At 43.7% G+C, this 15,611-nt stretch overlaps 2 protein-coding genes across 2 annotated transcripts in view; both read left to right on the top strand.

Moving 5' to 3' along the window:
• Positions 1-30: 30 nt before the first annotated feature.
• On the top strand, positions 31-3,379 carry ubiad1 (UbiA prenyltransferase domain containing 1). The gene is made up of 3 exons (XM_072449481.1): positions 31-242; positions 704-1,313; positions 2,468-3,379. Exons 2-3 carry the CDS (start codon positions 749-751, stop codon positions 2,953-2,955), a joined length of 1,053 nt encoding a protein of 350 aa, XP_072305582.1. The 5' UTR covers positions 31-242; positions 704-748; the 3' UTR covers positions 2,956-3,379.
• A 763-nt stretch (positions 3,380-4,142) lies between these two features.
• Positions 4,143-15,611, top strand: part of mib2 (MIB E3 ubiquitin protein ligase 2) — a 51,021-nt gene continuing 39,552 nt past the window's right edge. Inside the window, exon 1 of the mRNA XM_072449476.1 lies at positions 4,143-4,332. The gene's annotated coding sequence lies outside the window, so the exon portion shown is untranslated. The remainder of the gene's footprint in view (positions 4,333-15,611) is intronic.

Below are 15,611 nucleotides of genomic sequence, written 5' to 3'. Positions count from 1 at the left end.
ACAAGGTCGGAACCATTTATTTGATATTTGTTTCGTACGTGCTGCAGTTGCGGATGCACTCACAGAGGAGGAAATGGCGGCTGTCGGGTGTTGCAGGCTCCACTGTGGCACGTTACTCAAGTACACTTCGGCTTGACACGCACGGGCTGTCTCTGCCTTCAGCCACAGCGGCTCAGAGGACACTCAGTCATGTTTATCATCGACAGGAGCGTTCACGAGTGTCGGATGGTGCAGACATAACGGTAACGTTTCGGGAAACATTCTTCTGCCCTGTATTAGCTTAGTTTAGCTAAAGTTAGCTTTAATCCTATTATCTGGAGTTCGTCTAGGTTTGTTTTCTTTGGCCGGCGTCCTACATTAGTCCGCTGCTGGCACCACCACACGCAGTCGATCAATGTTTTTATAAAGGCTTGTTGTAGTGGTGAGCTTGTGAGTTATTGTGATCATTCGTAGTTATCACTTGACCCAGCCATCAAGTGGATTTCACTTCTTCTGAAGCTAAACTCGGAAAAAGAGTAAACGTTTCAGCTGGCTGTCTCCTAATTTAGATTGAATTAAAGTGAAGTCACCCTCAGTAAAAACCCGACACAGTATTATAATGTACATGTTGGTGACTGTTGTACAGGTGTTCACACTTTAAACTTACTTGAATATAAATGCTCAAATGAAAGGCACAATATATTTGTCATCTCTTTGTCAACAGGTACAAAACAGGTGTTCGGGTATCATTGGAACAGGTTCCTGAGGGATGGCCCAACAGCACCAAGACAGTCGAGCAGAAACTTTTGTTTCTGCTGGATCCAATGATCACAATGGGCAGCAGTATGAAACTGGCATGAACAGTGTGTCACACAAACCAGCAGTGGGTCCTCAACAACTCTCCAGGATGTCCCGTGTGACCTCTGACCTCCACTCCAAGTGTGCGGCATACGTCCTGGCACTAAGGCCCTGGAGCTTCAGTGCCTCCCTTACTCCTGTGGCACTGGGAAGTGCTCTTGCCTACAAACTGGAGGGCTCAGTGGATTTAGTCATTCTGATGGTGTGTGCCGTGGCCGTGCTGGTTGTCCATGGGGCAGGGAACCTTGTCAACACTTATTATGACTTCTCCAAAGGGATTGACCACAAGAAGAGTGATGATAGGACTCTCGTGGATGAGATCTTGGCGCCGCAGGATGTGGTGATGTTTGGGGCTCTGTTGTATTCTGCGGGATGTATGTGTGCCACTCTGCTGTACTTCTTGTCCACGCTCAGATTGGAGCACCTGGCCCTTATCTACTTTGGGGGACTCTCCAGTTCGTTTTTATACACTGGAGGTAAGCAATATGTGAATAATATAATTATATGTTTAGATTAGTATTGGTTTATTGCTATATAACTCCAATAAATTGTGACAATTCCTTATTTATTAGTCAGCCTGGATATAAGCCGGCATTGCAAAAACTGGAGATACCGGTGTTTAAATATACTGAGCAAACTTCGCTTATCAGTTACACTGTTCAACCGCATACTTCATGCCTTTGTGTTTTTGCTTTTGTGTTTCATATTTTGCCACTTTATTTTGTATAGAGGTTTTCTTTGATAACATTGGGAAATAATTTCCTTTTTAACGTCATTCCAGCTGTGCCATACATGGATACATTGATCTTTTTCTAATGTTATATTTACTGACCTAGACATGCTAACATTTGCGCTATGCTGTGTGTGTGTATAGGTATTTTACAATTCTTAAAATTGTTGGTGAACTAGAGATACGGGCTGTATATCCAGTAATCTCAGGCTACTCCAGACCAAATCAACAATCTGGCATCTCTGTTATGTCTCGAGTACTCCAGCTTGCACAGAAATGGAAACAAAATCACAACTGCACTCACTGTATTTAGGCTAAAAAAATAAAAAGTAGTAGGTGGGGTCCCAGGTTTGTTGCACAGTTGTGTAGGACAAGAAGTATTGGAAGCCCTGCACTAGACCACAAGAACACACAGTATTTAACGCAAGAACTACAATTTATTTATAAAATTACTAGTAAACTTCATATTTGTTTTTAAAAATGGAGATTAACTCCCAATTTACTCCTTAATCTCCAGCTAGCTAATGCACTCAAGCTAACACTTTTTAACCTTTTTTTTTGCCCATAGGCTTTATTAGCCGGAAAGGACAGTGTGAAATGGGGATGAGAGAAGGCAGGACATGCAGTAAACTGTCGTAGTCTGTATTCGAACACAAAACACTGGCTGCACTTGGAGCCTAACATACGTGTGCTGTAACATTCTCTTCTGAATTTACACATCGAAGTGACTAAAGACCCAGATCTTAGTTCTCACACACTATATCAAGTGGGCCATAAACAAACTAATTGGTCTGTATTAATTTATAAATTTGATAACAGTGCTTATTGTTATGTAATGCTATGTAATTACCACTACATGTACTGTAACTGTATACAAACATATATTTGTCTTTTTCTCAGGCATTGGTTTGAAGTATGTGGCTCTTGGAGACGTGGTCATCCTCATCACTTTTGGCCCTCTGGCGGTCATGTTTGCCCATGCGGTGCAGGTGGGCTACCTCTCTGTTCTTCCGCTGGTCTATGCTGTCCCTCTGGCTCTCAACACAGAAGCCATACTTCACAGCAACAACACTAGAGACATGGACTCTGACAAACAAGCAGGCATCGTCACCCTGGCCATCCTTATCGGGCCCACGCTTTCGTACGTCCTGTACAATCTGCTCCTCTTCGTCCCCTATGTGCTCTTCTGCATCCTGGCCACGCGGTACACCATCAGCATGGCTCTGCCGCTGCTGACCTTGCCCATGGCCTTCCCCCTGGAGAAGCAGTTTCGCAGCCGATGCTACACAAAGATTCCACAGAAGACGGCCAAGCTCAACCTTCTCATGGGACTATTTTATGTTTTTGGTATTATTCTGGCTCCTCCTGGAAGTCTGCCATTACTGTAATCTTTTACTTTTTAATTTAGGCTATTTTTGTGTAAAAATTGAGCTGCACAGTATTCAATTTGTAGGTATAGCCTATAAAAAAAGCCTGAAAGTCAAACCAGCCACTGTCAACTTGCAGTCGGGAACAGAACGACATGAAGTGATATTGACTATTGTGCAGTTCTACTATCAGATTAGTTGCTTTATGTACTTTTATTTCAAAGTTTCTTGAGGGATTATATTTGCTTTAAATTATTTTATTTATACCGGCCTAAATTTTGGAGCATTTGTAGATTTTTATTTTTGTGTCAATTAAGGGCATTTTCAGTGTTAAAGCCAATTATGTATTATTGGTGTATTTTATGAGGCTGGAGTGGGGACGTTTGTAAGAATAGACTGAAAGAAACATTTGCCATTGATGCGATTTGTATCAATAAATCCAGTTGCTCTACATTTGTTAGTTTTCTTTTGTGTTCAGACCAGTAGTATTCTGTGAAAATTGGGTAACGTTTTATGGATATTTGAGCGTAAAACGGTACAACCAGTCAGGTGCTCAATGAAGGTGGTTAGTGATTCTTTATAATTACAAAACAAGTAGATGACGCTAAGATGGGAAAAACAGACAAAGAACTCAAAGGCACTTAATGGTATAAATCCTGAGGAAGGATGTACATCTTATAGCTATGTACAAATGAATTTGAATTATTACTGATATTTCTAGTTTTTGTTCTAAATGCATGTCATTGACACAAGATGGCAGCAGAGACAACATCAAATCAAGAGAAGCTGAAAAACTAGCAAAAATCCTGGATTATTTGTTGTTTGTATGTAACATAAAAGTTAAAAATGTCTAATCTTAGTTGTCTTTATTTCTTAGACCTGGTTAAATAATGACTCAATGGCATTATGAAAAATATTTGGAAAATGGAACAAAACGAAACAAAACTCTTTTGAAATACATGAAGATAAAGTAAGACACGAACACAAATATGAAATGTATAATATATGTAGCCAGGTGAATACTTTCTAATGTATTGAATTTAAAGCATGATAATATTGAAATGGCTTGGATAAAATAAAATGTATCGTGAGATTGTTTATGGTTCCACAGATTGTTTATCTTTCCACATTTTGTTAATTCAGTTAATGGAGCAGGACACATCTCCATCACAGGCTGTAGATATAAACAGTCCGATCCTGCAGAAGATGAAGCTCCAGCACGTGAGGGCAACGCTGGCCGTGACGCAATGCATGGGCGTGTTGACATGGCTCTGGGCAGCAGAACCTTTCAGCATAGTAAACACTTATTTGTCCCAATACAACAAATGTCAGCGCTAATGGCGGGCGGCATAATGGAACTACACCTGAATCCAAAGTAAACACTCCGATCTGGGCCCGGTAAGTCGCTAAAACGCGGAATATGCTATTTTTGTGTCAATAAAGGGTGTCCATACGTGAGTTAGCTAGCTAGCGTCAGTGTCGGACAAGCTAGTCGTGCGCACAAACGCATCACCAGCCTGGATACAGTCACTGAATACAAGCCTTAATTCATCCTTTTGTGTTCATTCGATTGTATGATTGAATTATCGTATGCCCAAATATGTGTGATGCATAGATTTTGCCAGGTGACCAAAATAAAAGATTGCATGATCGCTGATGGTTTTTCTCCATTCACTGAAAACCACTGTTGTCTGTGAGCGAACATCGGCGATGCAAGTCAGAAATGTCCCTGTCCGTGTTTATTAATTATTATATATGAGTGAACACCTGACATGCATCTTCGTTTTATTGACTAGTAGCGATTGCTAATCGGGTCGTTCTGAACGTTGTCGTGTTTGGCCGGTGTCTGGTAAATCTGTACGTGCGTCCCGGGAGCGGAGGATGGACAGGAATCAATGAAATCCAGTGTGCCCGGTGCCCGTGGCCCTGTGCCAGCAGCAGCAGGGGCCCGGGCTGTGCTGTGCCTGAAGTCTACCTGTCAACCTGAACTATGTGCCCCTATGCTTCATTTGACTCGACAACAACCGTGTTTGAGCTCTTAAATCCTACACGCGTTTTGATGATACAGCGGTGCGTTCCTGGTTTGAGCCCAGTTCCTGATGTAGACTTGGGTTGATCGGGCTGTAGACCTCGTTTAGTTACAGGTTTAGACCCAGTTAGTTTTGTTATGTGTGTACTAATTACCAAACTACTAATAAATAGACTAAACATGACTGCAGGAGGCTGTTGCTTAATAATAGAGACCTTATTCATACTGTCATTATAGGCTCAGATATATTTTCTATTCAACAAAACCAAGACAAACCCCAGCAATAACATTTACCTAAAATCTATTTGAAAATTATTTCACACCTGTGGAACATGCAGTGCTGGGTTGCACCTCTGTGCATTTCACTTGGTGAATGTGAAGCCTCTGTTTGTGAGAAGTGACCTCTTGATCTAGTTTGTGTTGGAGTGTGGGCCCCGATGCCACACACCTGTCATGTTTGAGCAGGGATCTAGACTAAAGAACAGGTCGCAGCTGCCACACTTGAGCTACAACTGGACATACTGCAGCCTGCAGCCTGCAGCCTGCAGCCTGCAGCCACACCTTCTGCACATTCACTCTCTGCTGTTTGTGTCACACTGTGCACATTCTCCATTATAGCTGAAATTAAAATGAGTGTATGGCTGTTGCCAAGGTAGGAATGATGATTGTTGTCTTTGTTAGAGAAGCCTCTTCAGTAGCACTAACTTCACTTTCTGGTTGTATAGTTCATGCTGTGTGTAATATTGGTCCTTTAGGGTTGAGTACTATACTTTTGCATTGACTTACACCGGTACACATGAATCACTAACCCCACATTTTTAAAGCTTAATTTGGATAAAATTTTCCTACTGAAATGTGAAAAAGGAACACTTTTTGTTCTATAACCATATGTGATGGTTCATGTTGCGTTAATGTTCATCTAAACATTGCTCAATGAATGAATAAATTTTACGTGAATATTTATAGAATAATCTAGTGCTTTGGAGTTAGGATTTTAAGTTATTTAGACTTTTTCAGTGCCATCTGATGTTCACTTGCATTCTTGAATTACAATTCTTTAGTTCCACAGTCAAATGTGTGCCAGTGTTGCCTTGTGGTTTATTCAAGTCTGTGACTATCCAAGTTGCCTGTTTATTATTGCGGTTCTAAAGTCATGATACTGTTTATTGCAATAGGTCAAATATTGTTGAAATGCAACTTTCTCCTCTAATATCCCAGGTGAGCATTTAGTGCTGTCACATATGATTAAGTGTTAATAACTGTAACAGACGGTAACTGTTTCATGTTCACTGGCTGAAATATAGCAAAGGCCTTCACTGTGTCAAGATTGTTAGGTTTGGTGCTTCACAAAGTCCACATTGTCCACAATGTTATTTCGAGACTTTTAAAATATTGTGATATCACCGTTCTGTCATTGGAATAAAATATTGGATGTTGTTTTGAAAGACATAGCATGTAGGGTTTAGGGTTGTCAAAAGTATTGAAAATCAGATTACAAAACTAGTATAGGAACTAGAAGCCTTGCACTCTCGACTCACAGCAAGAAGGTTGTGGGGTGGGTTTGAATTCTAGGTCGCTCGGGCCGCTTTGTGCATGTTGTGCATGTTCCTCCCCGTGTCTGGGTGGGTTTCCCCCGGGCATTTCGGTTTAGGGCTTGAGGTCTAGTATAAGATCTGGTGATGGCTCCTTGGGTGTAACCTTTCCTGAACAGTTTCAGTTTTAGCTTAATCAGAACTAGTACAAGACCACATGGGGAAAAAAACAGAAAGTACTATTATGTTTTGTTTAAAAAATGATTCAATTGTCAATTGTCTGAAAAAAGTGCTTTTTTTTTAAATCATCATCGTCAATCATCATTCATATAAAAGAATCGACTTTTAAATTTTAGTATTGTGACTTCTGCTGTCATATATGTCCTGAAATACTAAAGCCACATGAAGCCACTAAACCTGATGAGTTCATGGCAGATCCAGATACCAATGTTTTTTAATATAGAGCAGCCGATCGCCAATAAGCGCGGCAGATATATCTTGGGTGCATTTCAATGATTTAGAGCAAAATGAGATGTGTAACAACTATAGACTCATTCATATTACTACATTTTTGAACATCTGTCTAACGGTGAACCTATAAAAGCCGTTGTCGCGTTCTGTGCAGCGCTGTCTTCTTGGCCTCTAAATATCGGCCAGAGTTTAGACGCCAATGGCCATTATGCTCGATATATCGGTCCAACTCCACTCTACTGATAAGAGAACTCGTCTTACTTGTTTCCAAAGGCCCTATCATTATATTTTTAACCACAATGGCGGCTGCTGTGGCTTTGTTTGGACTGTTCACACGCCCCACAGCGGTGCTACATTATAGTGAATCTGTGTGTGTTTGCGTGCCTTATGGAATATGTGTGGCGAAAACAGCTGACAGACTATGTGACAACCACCATATTGTTATTCTGAAAACGGTCAATTTCGAACTTGTAAACAACCGTAATAAATCCTTTCCTATCCTCACTTGTCCATCGGTAGCTCCGCTCGAGTGAACACTGCTTAAACTGTATTCATCAACATCCTTCTCCCGCAAAGCCTCCAACCAAACTTTCCCAGGACTCGCCTCCTGGATCTTTCATTGGTTGTCCGGCGGAGAGTGTCCCCTTGGCTCAGAGTGCAGGCAGCAAGGTGTGTGTTTTGGGGCGGACTAAACTGTGACTCTGCTCCTCTTTGCGCATTTCGACTGTCCGGACTGTTCCTTCTTCTTCTCGCGCTTCATTCCCAGAGCATAATCATAAGGCTGCTTCCCTTCGCAGTTTCTGGGATGTTTGCGAACATACAGCCTCTGTCTGGTCCCGTTTGAGCATTAGAGGAGATTTTAGAGAAACACATTCCACACCATCTGAAAATGTGACAACAGACGGATGTAAAGCTTGAAAACTGTTTCCCGCTTCCATGTTCCGCGCTGTGCAATTAGTCAAATGTATAATTGTGATTTCAGTCATTACTCTATTCACATACAAAAAGGTTACAATCGAAAATACAATAAATAATATATATACATTTGAATAAATTGGGTCTTTCTCTACAGGTTAAAACTCTTTGACTTAGATAATTGAGATTTAAATGATGAACAGAATAATCATGATTGCATACTGTATCATGTTGACTTGTTGACATGTGCGCATTTAGTCTTCTTTTAAAATAGTCTTAGCTGTTACAGTGAAACATATGTCGGGACAATCTGTGGGGTAGAGCGAACAGACACTCTCAACCTTCAGGCCCACATCTGGTTAGCCTGGCTGCCGTATCTGTCTCTAGTCCAGGAAAAGATGATTGTATTTTGTTTTGTCTCATTGAAAACAAAATAAATGGCTTTCATTCATTTTCTGAACATAAACATAACACAATCATTGCCGTTTCCACAAAAATAGCTCTATTTCTTCCTCTAAAGTCTTGCTTGTACTGACTGGCAGTGGAACTCTTGCTAAAACAATAACAGAATCTCAATTATATTTTTATCAATTGCACATTTAAAATCGTTTTATTGATCTAAAATGACAATAAAAGGAACGAGTTCACTGCTTTTCGTATTTGAAAAATAAAAATCAAAGAACAATGTATGGATAAAGAGCAGTAGGTGTGTATGGGGGGCAGGGGAAAACGGTATTTTTCCGAGCAGTGGCGTCTTAATTACAAGAAAATCACTCTAAATACACAGGGAACAAGGAAAATTAAAGCCGCAAGCGGCATCCAACGGCCCTCGCAGGCCGCCGGCCTTCCGACTCTGCGCTTTCGACTTGATAAAGATGGCGCCCTTATTGTGTCTTGAATTAAAAAAGAACTTGACAGACGGCGACACATTGGACATGGCCAATCCAGTGCAAATGAACACAAGTGTCAGTCAAATTTGCTGCGCCGCCGCACAGAGACCGTAGCACTTGGAATAAAAATATGGATAACTTTTGATGCCGCGCTTGTGTAGATGATATTTCCCAAAGTAAAGGTTGATCGAGCTATTGCCCACGGAGGAGTTTGTTAAAGTGTGAAGCGTAAATGTGAACATTTCAAGGATTTGGCGTTTTTCCCATTTGTGACAGTATATTTGCAGCTCCACGGCACAGAGACCGTACCACTTAAAATCAAAATATGGATAACTTTTGATGCCCTGTTTGTGTAGATGATTTTCCCCAAATATGAGCTTGATCAGGCAATCGCCCTAGGAGGAGTTCGTTGAAGTGTGAAGCGTAAAAATGTGGTCATTTTAGAGATTTCGCTGTTTTCCTATTTCTGACATATTTGCAGCTCCACGGCACAGAGACCGTAGCACTTGAAATCAAAATATGGATACGTTTTGATGCCCCGCTTGTGTAGATGATATTCCCCAAATATGAACTTGATCGGACAATCGCCCTAGGAGGAGTTCATTAAAGTGTGAAGCGTAAAAATGTGGTGATTTGAGCGATTCTGCGATTTTCCCATAAGGATAACATGGGATGTTTCTGTCATCGCTACGGTTACGCCGTACAAAATATGACTTTGGCTCTCATACTTGTATGATCAGGATGGCAAATTAGAATTTTGTGCAAAATATCATGTCATTTGGAAAAACTCTATTGTTTATAGGCCACTCTGAAGGCCAAATAGTCAGAATTCTGGGAAACGTTTGCGGCTCCGTCGCACAGAGACCGTAAAAGTTATCCTTAAAATTTGGATAACTTTAGATGCACCACTTGTCTAGAGGACGTACACCGATTTTGAGGTTGGTGGGCAAAACGCACTAGGAGGACTTCGTTAAAGTGTAAAACATAAAAATGTGGTAATTTGAGAGATTTGGTGGTTTTCCCATAGGGATAACATGGGAGGTTTCTGTCATCGCTACGACAACGCCGTAAAAAATTAGGCATTTTTGTGATTGGCTTTTGTGATCGGGACGACAAAATAGAATTTTGGGTAAAGTTTAGACAATTTTGGTAAAACTAATTTTTGACCTTCAATGTTAATTTAAAGGTCACTCTGTAGGGGGCGCTATCACTGCCATTTCAATTTTGTCAGCCTAAACTGGTCCAAACTAGAAAGTTTAACAACTGATTCAAATTTGGTCCTAATCGGACTGGTTTTGATCAAATGGGAGCAATTTTTAGACCTGCAATATTCCAAAATAAGTTGTCCAACTTTGCGGCTGCGCCGCACACAGACCGTAAAAGGTATCTCAAAAAATTGAATAACTTTAGATGCCCCACTTGTCCAGAGGACGTACGCCGATTTTGAAGTCGGTGGGCAAAACGCCCTAGGAGGAGTTCGTCAAAGTTTGACGTAAACAAAATGGCTAACTCAGCTTGTTTTCATTTTCAAAGGAAGATGGCGGCCATAGGGTAAGTTTGGGGGCGTGGCCACAATGATTTTTTTTGTTTATCCTCACGAGAGGAATGCGTGTCCCGAATTTCGTAGCTTTACGCCAAAGTTGACCTCGGGGCGTCTCCCATAGGCGCAATGTATTTTGACTTTTGTCGGTGGCGCTGTCGCGCCATTTTTTAACGAAAAAAAAAATGGCCCAGAAAAAATAAAATTTTTCGCCGATTCTGAATTTTGGGCAAAGTTTGGTGAGTTTTTGAGCATGTTCAGGGGGTCAAATTAGAGATCAAAGCGCTGAAGAAGAACAAGAAAAATAATAATAATAATAAATATAGCCGCAAGCGGCAATGATCGGCCCTCGCCACGCCGCCGCCACACCGCCGCCACGCCGCAAGAGGAGGGGGCGCTAACGCGCCCCAATTGTCCTTTTATCACGCCTACTGCTGAATCTGTGACGCTGTCACATGTTCTCCCCTTTGTTTTACCATCAAAAAGCAATTTTATTTTGAATTCTTGGCAAAATGTGCGGCTTTGCCGCACAGACACCGTGACTCTTTGAATGAAAATGTGGATAACTTTTGATGGTCCTGAAGATGAGTCTCACCAAATTTCAGGTTAATAGGGCTGACGCCCTGGGAGGAGTTTGTGAAAGTCTAAAGTGTAAACATGTTCTGGCCCCATTGGAATAACATGGGAGGTTTCGGTCATCGTTACGGCAACGCCATAACAATTATGACATGGGTCTCATTGACTTTTTTGATGGGGATGCTAAAATTGAGTTGTGTGTCAAATTTCATATAATTTCGCAAAACTAAACATTTAACCTCCATATAAAATCTGTAGGGGGCGCTGTGGCGCCAAATGAATTTATTTCACTTCAAGTAGGTTTAGGGCAAAGAGTTTAACAACTGATTCTAATTTGACGCAATTCGGACTTTATCTGCGCAAACGGCAGAAATTTTAAATATGGGAGATTTCTGAAATTTTAGTTACAGTTTGCGGCTTCGCCGCACAGAGACCGTGAGAGGTATCAATGTAATTTGGATAACTTTTGATGTCCCACTCCTCAGTAGCATTTTCACCAAATTTCAGCTTTTTAGGGCCAACGCCCTGGGAGGAGTTCGTAAAAGTACGACGTTTGGAAAAACTCCGAAGTCATGTTTAGCCATTTTTGAAGTAATATGGCCGACATTTGGTTCGGGGGACGGCGTTGCCGTAATAATATTTTTTACTTCTCTTGTCACCATCTACCTCTGCGCCAAATTTCATGATTCTACGATCAGATTTTTTTTGGGTCATTTCCCATCTCTCAATGCATTTTTGGTACATTTGGTGGCGCTGACGCGCCAATTTTTTTATTTTAGAAAAGGGAAATAGCCAGAATGTAGAGAGGCACGATTTTTAGAGGTGTGCAAATTTTTGTGACTTTTCGTCAATGTTCACTGGGTGAAAAATAGGGGGGTTGGTCCCGAGAAGAAGAAGAAAGAAAGAAAGAAAGAAAGAAAGAATAATATTCCGATGCGAAAACAATGTTTCCCATTTTTCAAATATCATAAACTATACATTTTCGGAAAGCGCTCGCGCTTTCCTACCTCATGGTGTGGGTCCCTGGTCACTGACGGGTACTTTCGATAATTTTGAGTGGGCTCCGCCCACTTTGTGTTTTTGGCCCTCTATACAGTAATAATGTTCAATTTTTGCATTACATGCTTATATGCACGGAACATGCAAGAGATGGGGAACGTATTCGTGAGCTACTTAGCGCAAATGAGTGCTTTATATGGGGATGACGACCGCTTCGCGGTCGTCATCCCAATGTAAAGTGCTCGTTTAGTGCGAACTTTTGCACGGGCTTCGCCCGTTTACAACGGTAATGTTCCATTTTCCTACAACTAATTAGTATGCACGGGGCGTGCATGAGTGGAGGAGTGCGTTAGTGAGTGTTTGGAAGTGGGCGAGCGCTTCGCGCTCGATTTCGCAGCCGTGCTTCGCACGGCCTTACGAGATTAATAGGCCTCTCGCCAGCTTGTGGCGCTCGGGCCTAATAATAATAATATTTTTAGCAAAAACAATATAGCCGTTTTTTCTATAACAACAAATTATACATCGTTTGAAAGCTCTAAGCCTTCCCCATGCCGCCATGTGGTGGAATCATCATTACGAGCGCTTACGCGCTCGTCACTCCCTATTTCGTCGGGATGCCCCGCCCACTCCCCATAGACTTCCATTGATTTGAGCAGAAACAAGCATGGCCCATGCCTGCGGCATGGATTCTCGCGTACGGGACGATGCCAGGAGGGTTTTTGGAGGAATGCAGCGCTTCGCGCTGCTGTTGTCAACAATTTGTGAATGGGCTACGCCCATTCACAAATTGTTGACTATTTCTGTCATAGCAGGAGTAAGTATGCATGATCCATGCCTTCGGCATGGGCTAGTTCACTGTACTTGCCAGGGGCGACGGGGCACCAAACATGCGGGCTGCGCCCGCATGTTTGGTCAGACAGTTGCAACGCTGCCTTCGGCAGCGTTGCGGGAGCAATAGGCCCTCCGCCCTGCTGGGGCTCGGGCCTAACAATTATAACGTTCTCGCGGCCAGGGGAGGTCCCCACTGGGATCCCTGTGAATGTGGCTTCCACGGGCAGAGGCCCTGTGGGTGCGGAGGATGTACTGGTTGTGAAGAGGAAAGATTTCTTCCTCTTTATGTTGGAAGTGATTAACTGTACTGGTCAAACCGAGAGGAAATCCGAAAAGACTAGGATCATCGCTAAGGCTGCAGGGAAGTACTTTGGAGCTGAGGTTCCCGAGTGGGTGGAGATAGAGGATGCGCTGCGGGAAGGCACCCTGCCCCATTCTGGCAGTGGGAGTGGGGGGGCTCCCGATGCGCCGTCAGGTTCCGGGGGCTCATAATGGCGGCGGTTGTCTTGCAATGGAATGCGCGTAGTCTTCGTGTTAATGGCCAGGAATTTAAGCATTTTGTCTCTACCTTGTTGAACAAGCCTCACGTTATGTGCGTGCAGGAGACTTGGTTGCAACCTAGGTGGGTTTTTTGGGATACAAGGGTATGTGTGTGTTAGGAATGATAGGGAGCAGGGTAGAGGCGGAGGTGTGGCTGTGTTTGTCCGAGATGACCTAAATTACGTTGTTGTCAGTGTGAGTAAAGCGCCGGAGGCTCTGGCGGTGAGGGTCTGGCTGGGTGGTGAAGCTGTTACTGTGGTTAACCTTTATAATCCGTGTGGTGAGTTAACGTTAGAGTCCTTACATAGTATCGGTAAGGATGTTCGGGGAAAGGCCATGTGGTGTGGGGATTTTAATGCGCATAGCGCTTTATGGGGCGGTAGTGGTAACGATAGGAATGGGCAGGTGGTAGAGGGTTTTATCAATCAAAGGGAGTTGGTTTGTCTGAATGATGGGAGTGGGACCCGCTATGATATGGGGACCGGTACGGAAAGTGCAATAGATCTTACGCTTGTGTCCAAGGAGTTAGCTGGTGTTTGTAGTTGGGAGGTTCTTGGTAATCTTTCTTTTGGTAGCGATCACTATCTAGTCCGCACCGAGATTGGCTTTGGGAGCTGTGTGGTCAGGGGGACGAGGATCCAGAGGTGGCAGTTGGCAAGGGCGAACTGGGGGGCTTTCCTAAGGAAAGCTGATGATAGTTCTAGGGTTCTGCAGGAAGGAGGATTGACTCAGGTGGATGATCTCAATAGTGCAATTGTCTCGCTCATCACGCAGTCAGCGGTAGGCACGATTCCTAAGAGTGGTGGTAGTGGACATAGGAAGCGGGTGCCGTGGTGGAATGAAGCATGTGGTTATGCTGTTAGGGCAAGAAATGTGGCGTTTCGCCGGCTAAGGGTTACCCACACTGAGGGTGCCCTCATTGACTACAAGAGGGCCCGCGCTGTTGTGCGGAAAACTGTAAGAACGGCCAAGAGTGCCTGTTGGAGGCGGTATTGTTCCAAAATTGGGAGAGAAACGCGTCTCGGGGATGTTTGGGGGATGATTAAGCGGATGCATGGAGTTGAGCGCCGTCACGGGACCCCGGTCCTAATACAGAATGGTGTTGAAGCAGTCAGCGACGTTGACAAAGCTGAACTGTTGGCCAGCACCTTTGTGTCGGTGCACAGCTCTGACAATCTCTCACCTGCGGAAAGGCACAGGGAGAGTACTTTGGCCCAGAATTCTGAGCTGATTGGGCACCAGCCTTCGACTCAAGATGACCTTGACCTTCCGTTTAGTTTGTTTGAGCTAAGGAGAGCACTTTCTAAGGCGAAACAGACAGCTCCGGGTAAAGATGAGGTGTGCTATGACATGCTCTCTCATTTGACTGATGACACGCTTGGGCTAGTCCTGGATCTTTTCAACCGTGTTTGGGATTCAGGTTGTGTTCCATCTGCGTGGAAACAGTCTACGGTGGTGCCGGTTCTGAAGCCGGGTAGGCCAGCGTCCGACCCTTCAGGTTATAGGCCGATTGCCTTGACGTCGCAGCTCGGGAAAACGATGGAGCGCATGGTTACCGAGAGGTTGGATTACTTCTTGGAGAGTCAGGGTTTGCTTCCCGCGCACTAGAGTGGTTTCCGTAGGGGCAGGAACACCATGGATTCCGTGTTGTGTTTGGAATCTGATATCCAGCTGGCCAGGGCTCAGAAAGAAAAGGTTATTGTGGTGCTCTTTGATGTGGAGAAGGCGTACGATGTGGTTTGGAAGGATGGGCTCCTCATTAAGCTGCGGAAGTGTGGTGTGAAGGGTAAACTGTTTAACTGGGTCCGGAGCTTTCTGTCTGGCCGGCGTATTCAAACCAGAGTGGGCGCTGCTTACTCTGGGGTCTATGAGGTAGAGAATGGGATCCCGCAGGGGAGTGTGTGTAGCCCTATCTTGTTCAATGTTATGATTAAGGACATCTTTGACGACGTGGATGGGTCTGTTGGGAGGAGCCTTTATGCTGATGATGGCGCTCTATGGGTGAGAGGGAGGAATCTCCGGTTTTACGAGGCGAAACTGCAAAGGGCAATACAGCAGGTGGAGCAGTGGACCCTGAAGTGGGGGTTTAAACTGTCCGTACGGAAGTCTCAAGTGATCTGTTTCTTTAATGGGCATAGGGACGTCTCCCTTCGACTGCATGGGCAGGTACTCAAACAGGTCAGGGAGGTGAGGTTCTTGGGGGTCACCTTTGACGAGAGGCTTAGTTGGCGTCAGCACATTGATGAGGTCAGTGGTAAATGCAAAAGGGTGAATAACTTGCTTCGTTGTCTATCCGGCCAAGACTGGGGGGCCAGCAGAAGGTCGCTCCTGGGTATTTATCGGGCCGTCATGAG

The sequence above is a fragment of the Eucyclogobius newberryi genome, unplaced genomic scaffold (genome assembly GCF_026437365.1).
Source record: "Eucyclogobius newberryi isolate DKJ021-1_F unplaced genomic scaffold, fEucNew1.0.hap1 SCAF_17, whole genome shotgun sequence".
NCBI classification, from domain to species: Eukaryota; Metazoa; Chordata; class Actinopteri; order Gobiiformes; family Gobiidae; genus Eucyclogobius; species Eucyclogobius newberryi.
The sequence above is the reverse complement of the archived record's forward strand: the minus strand, read 5'-3'. Positions and strand labels throughout refer to the sequence as shown.